General features: G+C 34.7%; 1 protein-coding gene across 3 annotated transcripts in view; it reads right to left on the reverse strand.

Annotated features, from left to right (window-relative positions):
• Positions 1 to 224: 224 nt before the first annotated feature.
• The window catches only part of FNDC3A (fibronectin type III domain containing 3A), a 158597-nt gene continuing 145477 nt past the window's right edge, over positions 225 to 13344 (reverse strand). For all 3 annotated transcript variants that reach the window (XM_006746812.3, XM_081814903.1, XM_006746813.3), the window contains 3 exons: positions 11517 to 11683; positions 10187 to 10314; positions 225 to 2751 (listed from right to left, as the gene is read on the reverse strand). In XM_006746812.3, the coding sequence (XP_006746875.1) occupies positions 2437 to 2751; positions 10187 to 10314; positions 11517 to 11683 (610 nt within the window). In that variant the 3' untranslated portion in view covers positions 225 to 2436. The remainder of the gene's footprint in view (positions 2752 to 10186; positions 10315 to 11516; positions 11684 to 13344) is intronic.

A 13344-nucleotide genomic window follows, 5' to 3' on the forward strand; every position in this document is an offset into this window, starting at 1 on the left:
AAGATGTCTAGAGAACTGCATAAAATCAAGTCACTAGGATAAAACTTATTTCATTCTTTAATCTACTGGATGTTACCTTCTTGAATATGGGTCCTCTCACACTGAAGATTTGAATACTGATAAAAAAAACTATTGTAAACCCACTGCAAGAAGGGAGACCTTAACATTTCATTCTCTAAAAGAGGCAGCAAATAATGAGTGTATAGGAATACAATAAACATATCTCAAAAAAGAATGATACAACTTTTATTTTCCATGGATTTTAAAGATACTTTTGCTACATAGTTATGTATTTTTATGAGATTATATTTTTTCATTTGTATGAAGTTCAACCTTATACAATTTTAAGGTGATATGTTTGGTAGTGTATAATCTTTAAAAAGTTTAGAGTTTTTGGAATGTACAGTATATGAGGTAAAATCAAGATTACATTAAAAATTGTTTTCTCCTCTGCACTGATTTTGCAGTGAGGCTCAAATGGCAAGCACACTATTAAATGACATTTACTATCAAAAATAGGAGTTCATTTGAGTTACTATGAAAAACATAAGCCACTGTAACCGCCACAGTGGCATATTTTACCATTTTAGACATTCAACTATATAGAAATCTCTGGGCTATTACACTCAAACTCATTTGTACTGCCAAATGTGGCACTTTTAAGAAGTTTCTAGAAAATAATCGCAATCACTGTTGTTTTGGGGGGGAAGTTAGCCTATACATGAGATTAAATTTAAATAAAATGTAAACATACAGTATATTATAGTGACAGATCATTCTTACCACTTGGAAAGGCCAAGTTTATCCGTTTCTTTTTTGAACAAAGGTTAATGTTTTTTCTACAGCACAGATCATTTGACATAAAACAATTACAATACATGCCCATTCTAATATAAGAGAAATTCTTCAGAGATCTTCAAAGCACAAAACATATGTCCTTTTTTCAAAGACTGACAGAAGTGCTTAGTAATCACTAAAATGCTAACCTCAGCAACTAAAAATTAGTGATTCACTATCCTAAAATTCAAATAATAAATTAAAAAGGCTAGTTACAAGTGTTTTACAGATAACAACAGATGTGATAAAACAAGAATTTTAGATAGTTTCATTACAAACTGTATTATTACTGGCAGTCATCGACATCTATGCAAGATGTACAATGTGATACTTGACAAAATTCAATCTGATCATCCAATAACTCACAAATGCAAGCTCACAAAACATTAATGAATTATGCAATTGCAAAGTGCTCTAATGCAACATTAACCACATGCAATCAACAATTTGGAACAGTATCCAGACAGACATTACATTAAAACATTAGTTTTTCAAGAAAGAAAGCAGCTTGAAGTTTACTGGTGCAAATTAATTTTGTCTTCAGATTTGGTGCCCCAAACAAAAAGGTTAGGTTTGATTATGAATTCTGATGGTGATGGCAGTAGTTATGGGAGAAGCAGCAAAACTTATGGGAGTTCTTCAAAATTAGGCTATTCCAGATAGATGGAGTGAGTGTGTGTGTGTGTGTGTGTGTGTGTGTATATATATTTCTACACTTGGTATGTATAGTTTATATATATGCCATATATGTATATGCATGTCCTCATACACATACATATAGTTCAGAGGCTCATAAAAACCAAATTAAATAGGTTTGAAATTCAGAGCTGAGTATGATTACTTTTAAAAAGTATAAAGCCCTCTATTCTTTTCCATGTTCTCAAGACCTGAAGAGGTGCTTTTTGAGTAAACATTAAAATATTTTTAGGCCAAGTAAACTGTCTGTGCTTTCTTTAAGTGATTTATCTGTAAATTCATGAATATATACTTGTAATGAAGAACTCCACATTTATCAAATAAGAAGTTTCTTTTTTCATGCATATTCTTTCATCCAGTTTTTGTCTGCTAAGCCCCTCCAGTTATTCATCATAATCCCATTTACCAAATAATTAAGACAAATGAGGAGGTAGAAATATAGCACTAGATTGCTTTCACAGCATCAGACTTTAACATTTTTTTTTTTTTATAGCATGTTAGTGTAAATTTTAATCATTCTGAATTTTCACTAGGTAATATCTTTAGAACAAACAGATCAGGTTGTCACTGTTACACTCATGCTGACTGGTCAAAATATCAATTATATATTGTTGCCTCTTAGAAAGTTTGTTTTACAAGAAGGCATATAAAAAAAAAAAAAAAAGAAAAGGAAAGAAAAAAGTCCCAACCAAACAAAAAACCAAAAATTGCTATTTCTGTGGCTTGCATTCTAATAAGGTGCAGCCTCTACCTAACGATATAAGCATTGAAAATGGCAAAAATGATGTATTATAGTCTCAATGCCAGTGCTAAATGCCACTGTTTTTGTAAAAGCAATACAGAAATAATTTTAGTACATGACAAAATAAAATGTAATACAGTATTAAAAATAAAGTTATATTTTCACTTGATTACAAAGTACTGAATGATAAAGGCAATCAAAATGGAAAAGAAAGCAAACAGCACGAGGATGACGGCGGCACACTGCTCGTCACTCAGTGCCCGCCGGGTCCTTGTGCTTTCCACAGTGTCTCTGTTAGTGCTGGCTGGTGGGTCAGTCCTCTGAGAGATGAAGAGCACTGTTGTGCTGTAGGGACCTACCAGGTCCTGATGCCCGACAGGGTCTTGGCACTGGCGAATGGCACACACACGGAAACGATATTCACAGTTCAGCTGAAGGCTTGAATACCGGAATGAAGAGTCAGGACCCTTGTAAATCTGTTAATAAGATAGTGGAAAAAGAATTATGTATGAAGGATAGGCAGAAAATCTGTTTTACAACTGGCTAGCTTTAGAATTATTTTTGACATGGAAGCTTGTGAGTGCCACTGCTTTTGTCTTTTAAATGGCATTTTAAAAATACCTACCTTTACATTAAAGAGCTTATCTGCTGTATAAGGGCAGGAAAAAGTGGAAAAGTGAGGATGTGAGATCTATCCTCACAGAACAAGCAAAATCAGCCCACAGGCATTTCCTTGGTTTTCTCAAATGTAAAGTGATCACAGCTTTTTGTGAAACCATTCCATGAAACTTTTGTGAAACCATTCCATGAAAAGAGAAACTACGTCTAATCATGCTTCTTCATTATATATAAATCTTTGTAAAACTGGTTTCTGTACAATTTCAAACATCTGCTGAAACAATGAATGAATAAGGGGAGCTTTCTACAGTTGTCTATGGCAAATTATTTTATAAACTTTAAAGAAACCACTTAGAATCACAGAGTTGGATCTTAAAACCCAACTCCTCTGCCCATCCCTTAGAAAGGAAATAACAAGAATGGAATTCCATGGATTTTCAAGAATGCTAGTGATTAAGAGGAAATGTATTGGGACTGGTCACTCCTGGTCCAAGCACCGCTCTGCCGTTCACACTTCATGTTATCTTAGACCAATTACCTTAGTACAATGAGAATAGTTATGTTGTATGGTAATTATGAGAGTGAAATAAACTAATACTTGTTAAAGGACTTAACACAGTGTCCAGCACATGGCGAGTGTTCAATATATGGAAGCTATGATTTCTGTTAATGAGTCCCTCCCCTCATTCTATAAATGAGAAAACTAAGGCTCATAGTGACTGCTCAATTGAGTTCTTCCAGCTAGTTGGTGGGCTCTAAGTGAGATCAACCCAAACCTGGGCTAGCCTTCTTTTTCAAGCAATTTTAGCTGCTTCAACTGTATCTGTGTTGTAAATCTAAATTTTTACATACTGGTTTGCTCCTGAAGGAGCAAGGTCAAGAGCTTTGTCTCACTTTGTCTCTTCAGAACCCAGTATAACTGATACTCAAGGCAACTAATTAGTGAATTATTTTTTTTAGCATTTAAAAAAATTTTTTTAGATTTTATTTGACAGAGAGAGACAGAGAGAGAGAGAGAACACAAGCAGGGGGAGTGGGAGAGGGAGAAAGAGGCCTCCCGCTGAGCAGGGAGCCCAATGTGAGGCTCGATCTCAGGACTCTGGGATCATGACCTGAGCCGAAGGCAGATGTTTAACGACTGAGCCACCCAGGCACCCCTAAATTAGTGAATTACACTAAGTATAGGTCAAAATGTGTGTCAGTGGATGCTGAAAATCTATAAAGGAGCTTTTATTGAAGGAAGTAAGACTTATGATGAAACAAAGAAAATGGTAAATATGCATTAGTTCTGAGGATGCACACAAGCAATACAGGGAGTGGGAATGTAGTAATGTTCACATCTGGACCATGGTAAAAGCAGTGATATCAGTAAATTAGAAGACTGTATTAGAAAGCAGTGTGAAAGAGTACACAATGAACCCAAAATAGTAAAAATAAAAAAAATATGTATTTGTCATATAGATGTAATAGGTGGTATTTGTCTTTAAAATTTTCTTTACTTTCCATTTGTCTTCAAATGGGCATGGTAACCTCAACAAATGGTATGAGGGTGATAGGTGACGAGATCTGACAGAGAGTAGGAATATGTTCGTAACACTAGTTGGAAATTTAGGTCTAATTCCACTGGGGCCACTTTAGGTGTGTGATATTTACAACAGTGTTTAAGGAATCCTGATCATAAAGCTGAATGAGGGATTGAGGGAGTTGGGCACAATAGGGGCTCCTGCTGTATAAAAGCACAAGGCTATGAGGCTTTGGTATAGTTTTTATGTATCATTTCTAGAAATGATTTTTAGTTGAGTAGGCAGGCAAAAAAAAATTCTTTCAAGAGTTCAAAGCTTGGGGACCAAAAAGATGTTAGTATTTATGACACTGATGAAGTGAAGAGTTTGGAGAGGAGAGATTGGGAGGGAAGATAATGAGGTCAAGTTTTCAGTTTTATGTTTCAGATGTTAGAAGGATATCTAAACAGGGAGACATCTTAGATAATTGTAGATCTAGGACTGAAGAAAACAGATAAACTTGCTAAAGCATATTTATAGAAATGTTCATATAGCTCAGTGAAGCTATTCAAAATAAGCCTCAAGCTTGAGATAAGGTGGTTAAGTCTGAGACTGAGAAATAACACCATTTCCACTCCTCCATTTCATACTGACAAGATAAAATTGTTGCGATCTTAGTAAACAGAAAAAGGCAAGTAAAACTCTAATAATTAAATTCATAATTTTTTGGCTTGTAGCTATCGCTCACAGATTACTTAGATAAATTACATATAATTAAAACAAAATGAAAAAACAGCTCTTTATATTTGCTATCAATCAACTATCCATTTATAGGCAGAGTATGGCAAATATCAATTAATGCAGATTTACAATTAAGAAAATGGCAGATAAGAGAGAGTACGGTTTTCATTTTGCATTTTATTTTTTTCATTTTTCATCTTAATGGAGAAATGCAGACTAAAGCTTGTGAAGTTTGTGCATGTATAGCTGGCTAAAGAACTCTGAAATAGTACACCAGCTGCAACAGAATTTTATAGGAAAACTTTTAAAGTTTAGATTTTTATAAGTTGGTATTTGTCTTTTAGTTTTTTTTTAAAGATTGTATTTATGAGAGAGAGAGAGAAAGAGAGCACGAGCAGGGGGAGGGGCAGAGGGAGAGGGAGAAGCAGGCTTCCCGCTGAGCAGGGAGCCCCACGTGGAACTCAATCCCAGTACCCTGGGATCATGACCTGAGCAGAAGGCAGACGCTTAACTGACTGAGCCACCCAGGCGCCTTGTCCTTATTTTAGCTTTGTGAATATGTCATAGCATGAAGAAAATAACAACTATAGAACAGGGGCCAATAAAAATGAAACCAGTATCTTACCTGTTTATCTCTCTCCATATCCACACATTCTAGAAACCTATTTGGTTGGCTAGATTAATTTACCAAGTACTCATACAAAAATGCAAAATAGTCCTTTTTTATCTTTCAAGGATAAGTGAACATGTTTACTATCAAAGATAACCACTTTTGAAGTTGTCATTACAAAGGAACAAATTCTGTTTAACTATTTCTACTTTCTGCATGTTTCACATCCACAATCTGATTTTACACTGAGTAATACGCACTATATATATTATTTACAGCAGTTAGTATAAGAATGATTTTAACAGTATGTTACGTGCAGACTTGTTTGTAGCTTTTTTAAGGTTTATTTTGCATTTGATTACATTTAAAAGTAATTATTCATTATGACATATGATAAAAGGCATTATCTTGTCATATAATATAATATATATAATATGGCACATATGGTCATATATATGTATATAATATGGCACATATGGTCATATATCATCCTTCTGTAATTTATGGATATATAATTGCAAATACTTACTTCGTAGTGATCAATACATGAAGAGAACAGTAAAAAACCCTGAAAACAACGGAATGTAGACAACTAGCCACATGGCTCTTGTCTATACCATTCCTCTCCTCTATTATTGTTGAGGGAGTTATAAGTGAACTTGGAATTTTAGAGCAGTTCTTAGGTTTACTGTGCATAAGCACCACTTAGAACTTAAAAAAAAAAAGAAAACAATCATGGGTCCTGTTCTTAGACATTCAGGTTCACTAGGTCTGCAGGCCACTCAGAGGGGCACTGCTTTTGGGAATCTAAGTTCAGAAGTTTTAAGAAAAAAAAAAAGTTGTATAGAATCCACCAAGCCACTGTCCTAGTACCCATTCTCTGACACTGTCAACAGTACTGATTTTTGATGGGGTATCAAACTCTCCCTTACCCAATCCTTGTACTTGGAGAAGCTTGCCTCATTATTAACTGCAGAGGAGGCCTCTAAATCCTGAAACAGTCATTGGTTCAGGGATGGCTTTGCAATCTAAGTGCTTTGTCTTCCCTGAATGTGAATGAGTGAAAGTAAGTTCCTCACAGCTAAGGGCAGTCACTGAAGACTGTTGAGAAAAACCATGCCCCTGATGACTTCACTGAGCTTCTGAATCAAGCCTCCTGAAGCCTACCTTCAGGCTTCTCCCTAAGAGGATTTACACTTAATTGTGCTAGTCTGAGTTGGTTTTTATGGTACTTGCAACATAATGAGCTGTGACACAGAAGTGCCTTAGGTACAGACTCCCAGATGGGATCAGCTTTGAAAATGACTTTACTGTCCCCCAATATTTTTATTTTACCTTGTTATACTACTTGAAATGCCATTTTGGTAAAAAAGCACTTGCTTTTAAAAATGTATACACTTCCCCGAGGGGATTACAGAACCAGAAGACACTTACCTTTGGTATGAATTTTCCCATGCAAATTAGTCTTTCTCCTAATGCCAATAAGGTCAGCTATACTTTGTATATGGGAGCTACGATGTGTCAGACAGGGAGGCAAGAGTCAGAGGGAGAGTGTGATTTTAGAGAATGCAGGCAATTTTAGGTGACGTGCTACAGAACGGGGCACGGGGCAGTGAGAAGGCAGTTAAGAGTTTTCTCAAAGCTGATCAGAAAGGGACGAAGAAAGGGAAGAATACAAAGAAATCCATTTGTTTCTACTTTTCCCTTCTATGTCCCTCTAAGTTTGGCCCAGGGTCATGAGTACTTGTTGCTGCCAGGGGAATTTGTTTCCAGATCCCTAATCCCAGCAACATTATAGGTTAGACAGGTTTTTATAGGCTAGTTTAGAAACTCAACCACCAACTTACAAGTAATAATCCCTTCTTAAAAACATCAGCCATTTCTACTGCTATGGAATACAGACCTTCAGGACCCGGCTTCCTTAACTACACACTTCATTCTTGAGTCTTACTCCAGTCACACTTCAGAGTTCCTGGCTCCTTCTCAGCTCACCAGTGCCACCATGTCCCCCTCCTCCAGCCCTCACTTAAATGGCACTCCTTTTAGAAAACATTCCGAAGTCCAGCTGGAATAAATCATTCTTTTTTATAAAGTACGGTTTTATCTTTTTATGATCTTTTGTTTGGCTATATAAAATATCACGATTATAAAATTTCTGCTTGTTAAATTCTGAACAGGGGCGCCTGGGTGGCTCAGTTGGTTAAGCGACTGCCTTCGGCTCAGGTCATGATCCTGGAGTCCCGGGATCGAGTCCCGCATCGGGCTCCCTGCTCGGCAGGGAGTCTGCTTCTCCCTCTGACCCTACCCCCTCTCCTGCTCTCTGTCTCTCATTCTCTCTCTCTCAAATAAATAAATAAAATCTTTAAAAATAAATAAATAAATAAATTCTGAACAACTTTTTGAAATCAGAACAGTAACCTATTAATATTGTAGCCCCCCCATAATTCTTTATACATGGTATTTAATACATGTGTGCTGAATATTAAATAAATCTTAAGTAAAATATTAAATTCCATGAATGAAACTGAACGCTTAAAAAAACAACCTTCAAACTTTTGGAGTATAACTTGCCAATAAATTGTAAAATTATAAACATTTAAGAGATTTAGATGAGCAAATATACTACGAGGTTCTAAGGAAATTAGTATTTTAAGTTTTACGGCATGCTTACAATCTTAAGTAAGTGAAAGTGACGACAGGGTTAATTTAGCGTTTGGGTTTTATAAATTAGAATTAGCACTGCTGTTTCATGTAGTGATATGTTTATTAAAATTCATACACTACTCAAATGTGGGGCCCCTATTTCCTTTAAACATGTAATGCAATTACATTTTTTTTAATATTAATTTTGCTTCCTCCTTGGAAGGAAACCTGCTTATCTGTAAATTATATTCAAATCTGATTATCATGTCAATTTGCAAATGGCTTAATAAAGAAAAACAATCACATGCCAAATTTAATCTGACTCTTTGGAGCCTTTTGTAATTTCACTTAAGAAAGGGACGCCTGGGTGCCTCAGTTGGTTAAGTGTTTGCCTTTGGCTCAGGTCATGATCCCAGGGTCCTGGGATCAAGTTCCACATCGGGCTCCTTGCTCAGCAGGGAGCCTGCTTCTCCCTCTACCTGCCGCTCCCCCTGCTTGTGCTCTCTGACAAATAAATAAAATCTTAAAAAAAAAAGAAAAAAAAGAAAAAGAAATAACACTTCCATACTTAACAAAACTTGAAAGAAAAAATTATATCTATATTGAAAAATCTATTATTAATAGCTATAATAGCATGAGACTGAAATAAAACAGGTGAATGACTGAGCTCCTAGTGGGAAAAGAAAATACAAGATGCACAAATGAAAACCCAGCTTAAAAGCATTCAAAATCAAGAAGGCTGACAGAAAAAAGGGAGAATCAGATGAAATGCTTATAGAAATTAGGCTTCTGAGTTGCATAAAAACAACTTTATAAAAGATTCAGTGAACACTGGTAGCTCCCCACTTGATCTCACTGCTATTCACCCTCCACCAGAAAGCCATCTCTGAAATTCTTCAGCCAGGTAGGTGACACTTCTGCTAGGCTTCCATAAGGACTATTATCATATTTACAACACTACATTATAATTATGATCATTACTGTTATTGTGAAAGCCTCCTTAATGTTCTCTGCTTCTACCTGTGTCCCATTCTAGCCAAAATGACCTTGTGTCTGATCTTGTGACTACTCTGGTCAAAATCCGCTACTGGTTTCTCATTTTACGTGGAGTAAAAAAGTCACAGTGTGGCCTATAATGCCCTACATAACCTTCATACCACTCACAGATCCTCTTTACCATTAACTACTTGACTTTATCTACTATTTTTCCCATTGCTCACATAACCCCATATTGGCCTCCTTGTTGTTCATTAAATTTAACACTCATGCTCCTACCTCAGGGCCTCTGTACCTACTACTTCCTCTTCCTGGAACACTGTTCTCCCCATATTCACCTCCTTTGGGTCTCTATTGTTACCTGACTGCCCTGTATGAAATAGCACTAGCTGTCTCTCCTCTCAAGACTGCCTATTCTTTTTACCCAGTTTTATTTATTCTCCACTTATACTTATCACTATCATATGATATACAAATGTATTTGCTTTTAGTGTCTTTTTCTACTGAATATAAGTGCCATAGAGGCAAGAACTTTTTGTTCAGTGTTATATATCCTGAGTGCCTAGCACATAGTTTAATAAATTCTTGTCAAATGAATGAATAATCCGTTAAATATATAGTTCGTACTTAAAAGATTTTGAATCCTGAGATACTGTGTAGTTACTAATCTTTGGAACACGGTAAGTACTAAATAAATGTTTTTGAATTAGGAATATAAAGATAGTCAAATCTTGCATTGCAAGTACATAAAAATGAGAAAGATAAAAATAAGTATCCACAGAATTACATCTTTGTACATACCTGTTTAAATTCTGAATCTTTTCCCAACATAACTTGAAGACTGTAAATAACTGGATCACCTTTCATTGGCTGTAAACATTCCCATGTAATTTCACAAATGTGATCATTTATTTTCTCTATTTTGGGGGCTGTAGAGAACAAATACAAATAAAATCTGCTCTACTTGATTTTTAACTTGGCACATCACACAGACACTTGTTTTAATCAAAATCAACAAACCTTTAAAACTCAGTTATATACCTGAATTTTTGAAATTTGGAGAGACATGGTTAATGGTTCACTCTTATTATCTCCAGGCCATATAATCTATAGGTGCTACAATGGCCAGATAGACTAAAAGATCTGTCAAGGTAAGCACTGTTTTCATTGAGTTAAAAAGCCAGTAGGGGGGTTATGTCAGTTCTAAAACATTAATGGTGCTTCTAAGAGCATACCTAGAATATGAAAATTTGTAATTTAAGAAATCTCCTAAATTGAAAAATAAGTTGAAAAATACCCCTCGTTGCTTGATATAAAACTGCTTCACTCAATGGTAGGGAACAAAGGGTTAAAATCAGCAATATTCATAAGGCTAAGAAACATTAAACTGGATGACAGAACAGAAAAAGGACTCAGTAAAACTCCATCAACATTATTAGAAAGATATTCAAGAACAGTCCTGCTAACTGTGGATCTGCTTAACAAATGACACATTCAAGTACACGATCCAGGACATTGTACTAGAAGTCTCTGTGATTTGTCCTCAGTGTGAGGAATGTTAGTGATTTTGGCTAAATATACAAAGTGCAATCCTTGCCAGGATCATTTTAAAATAAGAACCCCTCTAAAATTAATTTTAAAGATATTTGTATATAGAAATGTGTGAATGTGTATACAAATTTGATTAAAAAATTCAAGTTAACTAAGAATGTATTTATGTTTTCCTTAACAGGCAACCCGGCGTTCTCCCTGAAATCCAAATGAATGAAATATTAACAACTCAAAACAATTCAAGTTTGTGATTTTTTTTCAAGTAACAATAGCAGAAACAGCAAATGACCCTATAAGAAAACCAGCATTATCTATTCAATTTAGTATTTTTATGTTAGATTATTAAAAAGGTTAGTGACAAAATCCAGTACTTGTCTGAGTATCAACGTGCTAGATAAAACAGCTTTTATTATTGAGTGAAACTCTCAATAGGTGGGCTTGTCTATATAATTTCTTTTTTATAACTTAAATGTTGGACACATACTGGATGATAAATTGTAATAACAGCACATAAAGCTATTTGTGAAGATGCATTTAAAATTTATTATTAAAGAAAATAACTTAAGGATGTATAACTTACCTTTCAAGGCAGCTGGGACAGATTTTGGAGTAGTAAAAATATATTCTTGGGAAAGAGGACCTTCCCCTGATTCATTACAAGCTTGAATACAGAATTTATACGATGTTGACTCATTAAGTCTTTGTACTTTGTATGTATGACATGGACCTCTGTATAAGGATACAAACCTAAAATGGAAATGATCCTTATTAAAAATAAACCTTGACTACTTTATGAAAAATATTTAAAAACTATTAAAAAAGTACAGTTGTGACATTATTTAGAAATATAAGTTACTCTTAGAATTTAATGCCAGGAATGCTTTGTCACTCCAAATAAGTCTTTATTTTTTTCATCAGATGATGAAAATCACAGGATTGGTAAATTTCCTAATTTGACATGGCTTCCTGAAAAATTATTACTAAATTTTATGTCCAATCATAGTAACTTTTCAGGTTTCTGGTACAGCTTTGTTTCTGATCGCTATCATTTAATGTCCATACATTTTTTTTTTATTAACATGTAATGTATTTGTTTCAGGGGTAGAGGTCTGTGATTCATCAGACTTAAACAATTCACAGTGCTCACCACAGCACATACCCTGCCCCAATGTCTATCACCCGGCCACCCCATCTCTCTCATCCCCCTCCACTCCATACATTTTTAAAGATACTCAGAATACCATAATTTTCATCAGCGTCTTAGGCATACAATTTATTATATAAAAAAAAGAGAACCCTCAATTTCCAGGCATAATTTTAGATGATTTGGTGATGTCTTCTAGAGATTTACACAGCAGTATGAAAGAATGTGTAATTTGCCATAAATTATCCACCTGAACTGTTCGATGAAAGTTTGATATCATATATGTCATCCATAAGTTAGTTCAATGTTCCCCAATACTTTTGATTGGCTATTTTAAATTTTTTGGAAATTGGGGAATGAGTAATGGAATGAATGCTCACATAGTTCTAATAGTCTGAAAACTGTACTAAGGTTAAAAATGAAAAAATAGTTAATGACCTGAAGTAACAATATTTCCAAGAAGCAGTAATTAAATAAGCCTTGCCTTTTTAATCTCCCCAATTTTTTTTTTAAAGGATAGGGGACAAAAGAGTTTCAACCACTATTGAAAAAGCTGAACAATGACAAAATCTGCAGTCAGCAAAGACCTGAAATAGCATTCAGACACTATCCCACAGCAAATGAAAACAGTTGTGAAAAATCAAAGGGAAAGAGTATAACTAAAGGTATTATTACACTGATTTATTAAATTTAGACAGTAAACTTACAATATCATAGAAAGTTTTAATTTCTTTATTTTCCACAGCCAGTACCTTACAATTCTCTAGATGATAGCTAAATATTAATTAAACTTAATGTTCTAGCCTACTAATATAATCTATATTAAATGGAATCTTTATTCTATTACATTTCAATAAAACATGAATTAGACCCATTTCCAGTAAACCTTCTTGCATTACCCCAAATGTAAATGCTACAAAGGGGATGAAAATAACTTACAGAATTAATTCACTCAATGATAACATGTATTAAAGATAAATGGCTATACCAAAAACCTGTAGCAAGGCAAAGAACCTCCTTCTAGAGATAAGGCTTTACAAAGTGAACATAAAATTCTGCCAAAAATAAAGTCTAATACTCATAAAGGCACAGATTTCAGAAAATGATCAATATTGTTTGTTCTGCATAATGCTTTTACCGGTGATACAGTATGTTTAATTCCATATGTTATTATAAATGTGTATTTCTGAGAGTACTTATGTACAAGTACCATGAATATTCCATTATTGAATAATTGGCTAAGATGCAAACACAACACAAAAAA

The sequence above is a fragment of the Leptonychotes weddellii genome, chromosome 3, assembly GCF_054177405.1.
Source record: "Leptonychotes weddellii isolate Sample4059 chromosome 3, ASM5417740v2, whole genome shotgun sequence".
Lineage (NCBI taxonomy): Eukaryota > Metazoa > Chordata > Mammalia > Carnivora > Phocidae > Leptonychotes > Leptonychotes weddellii.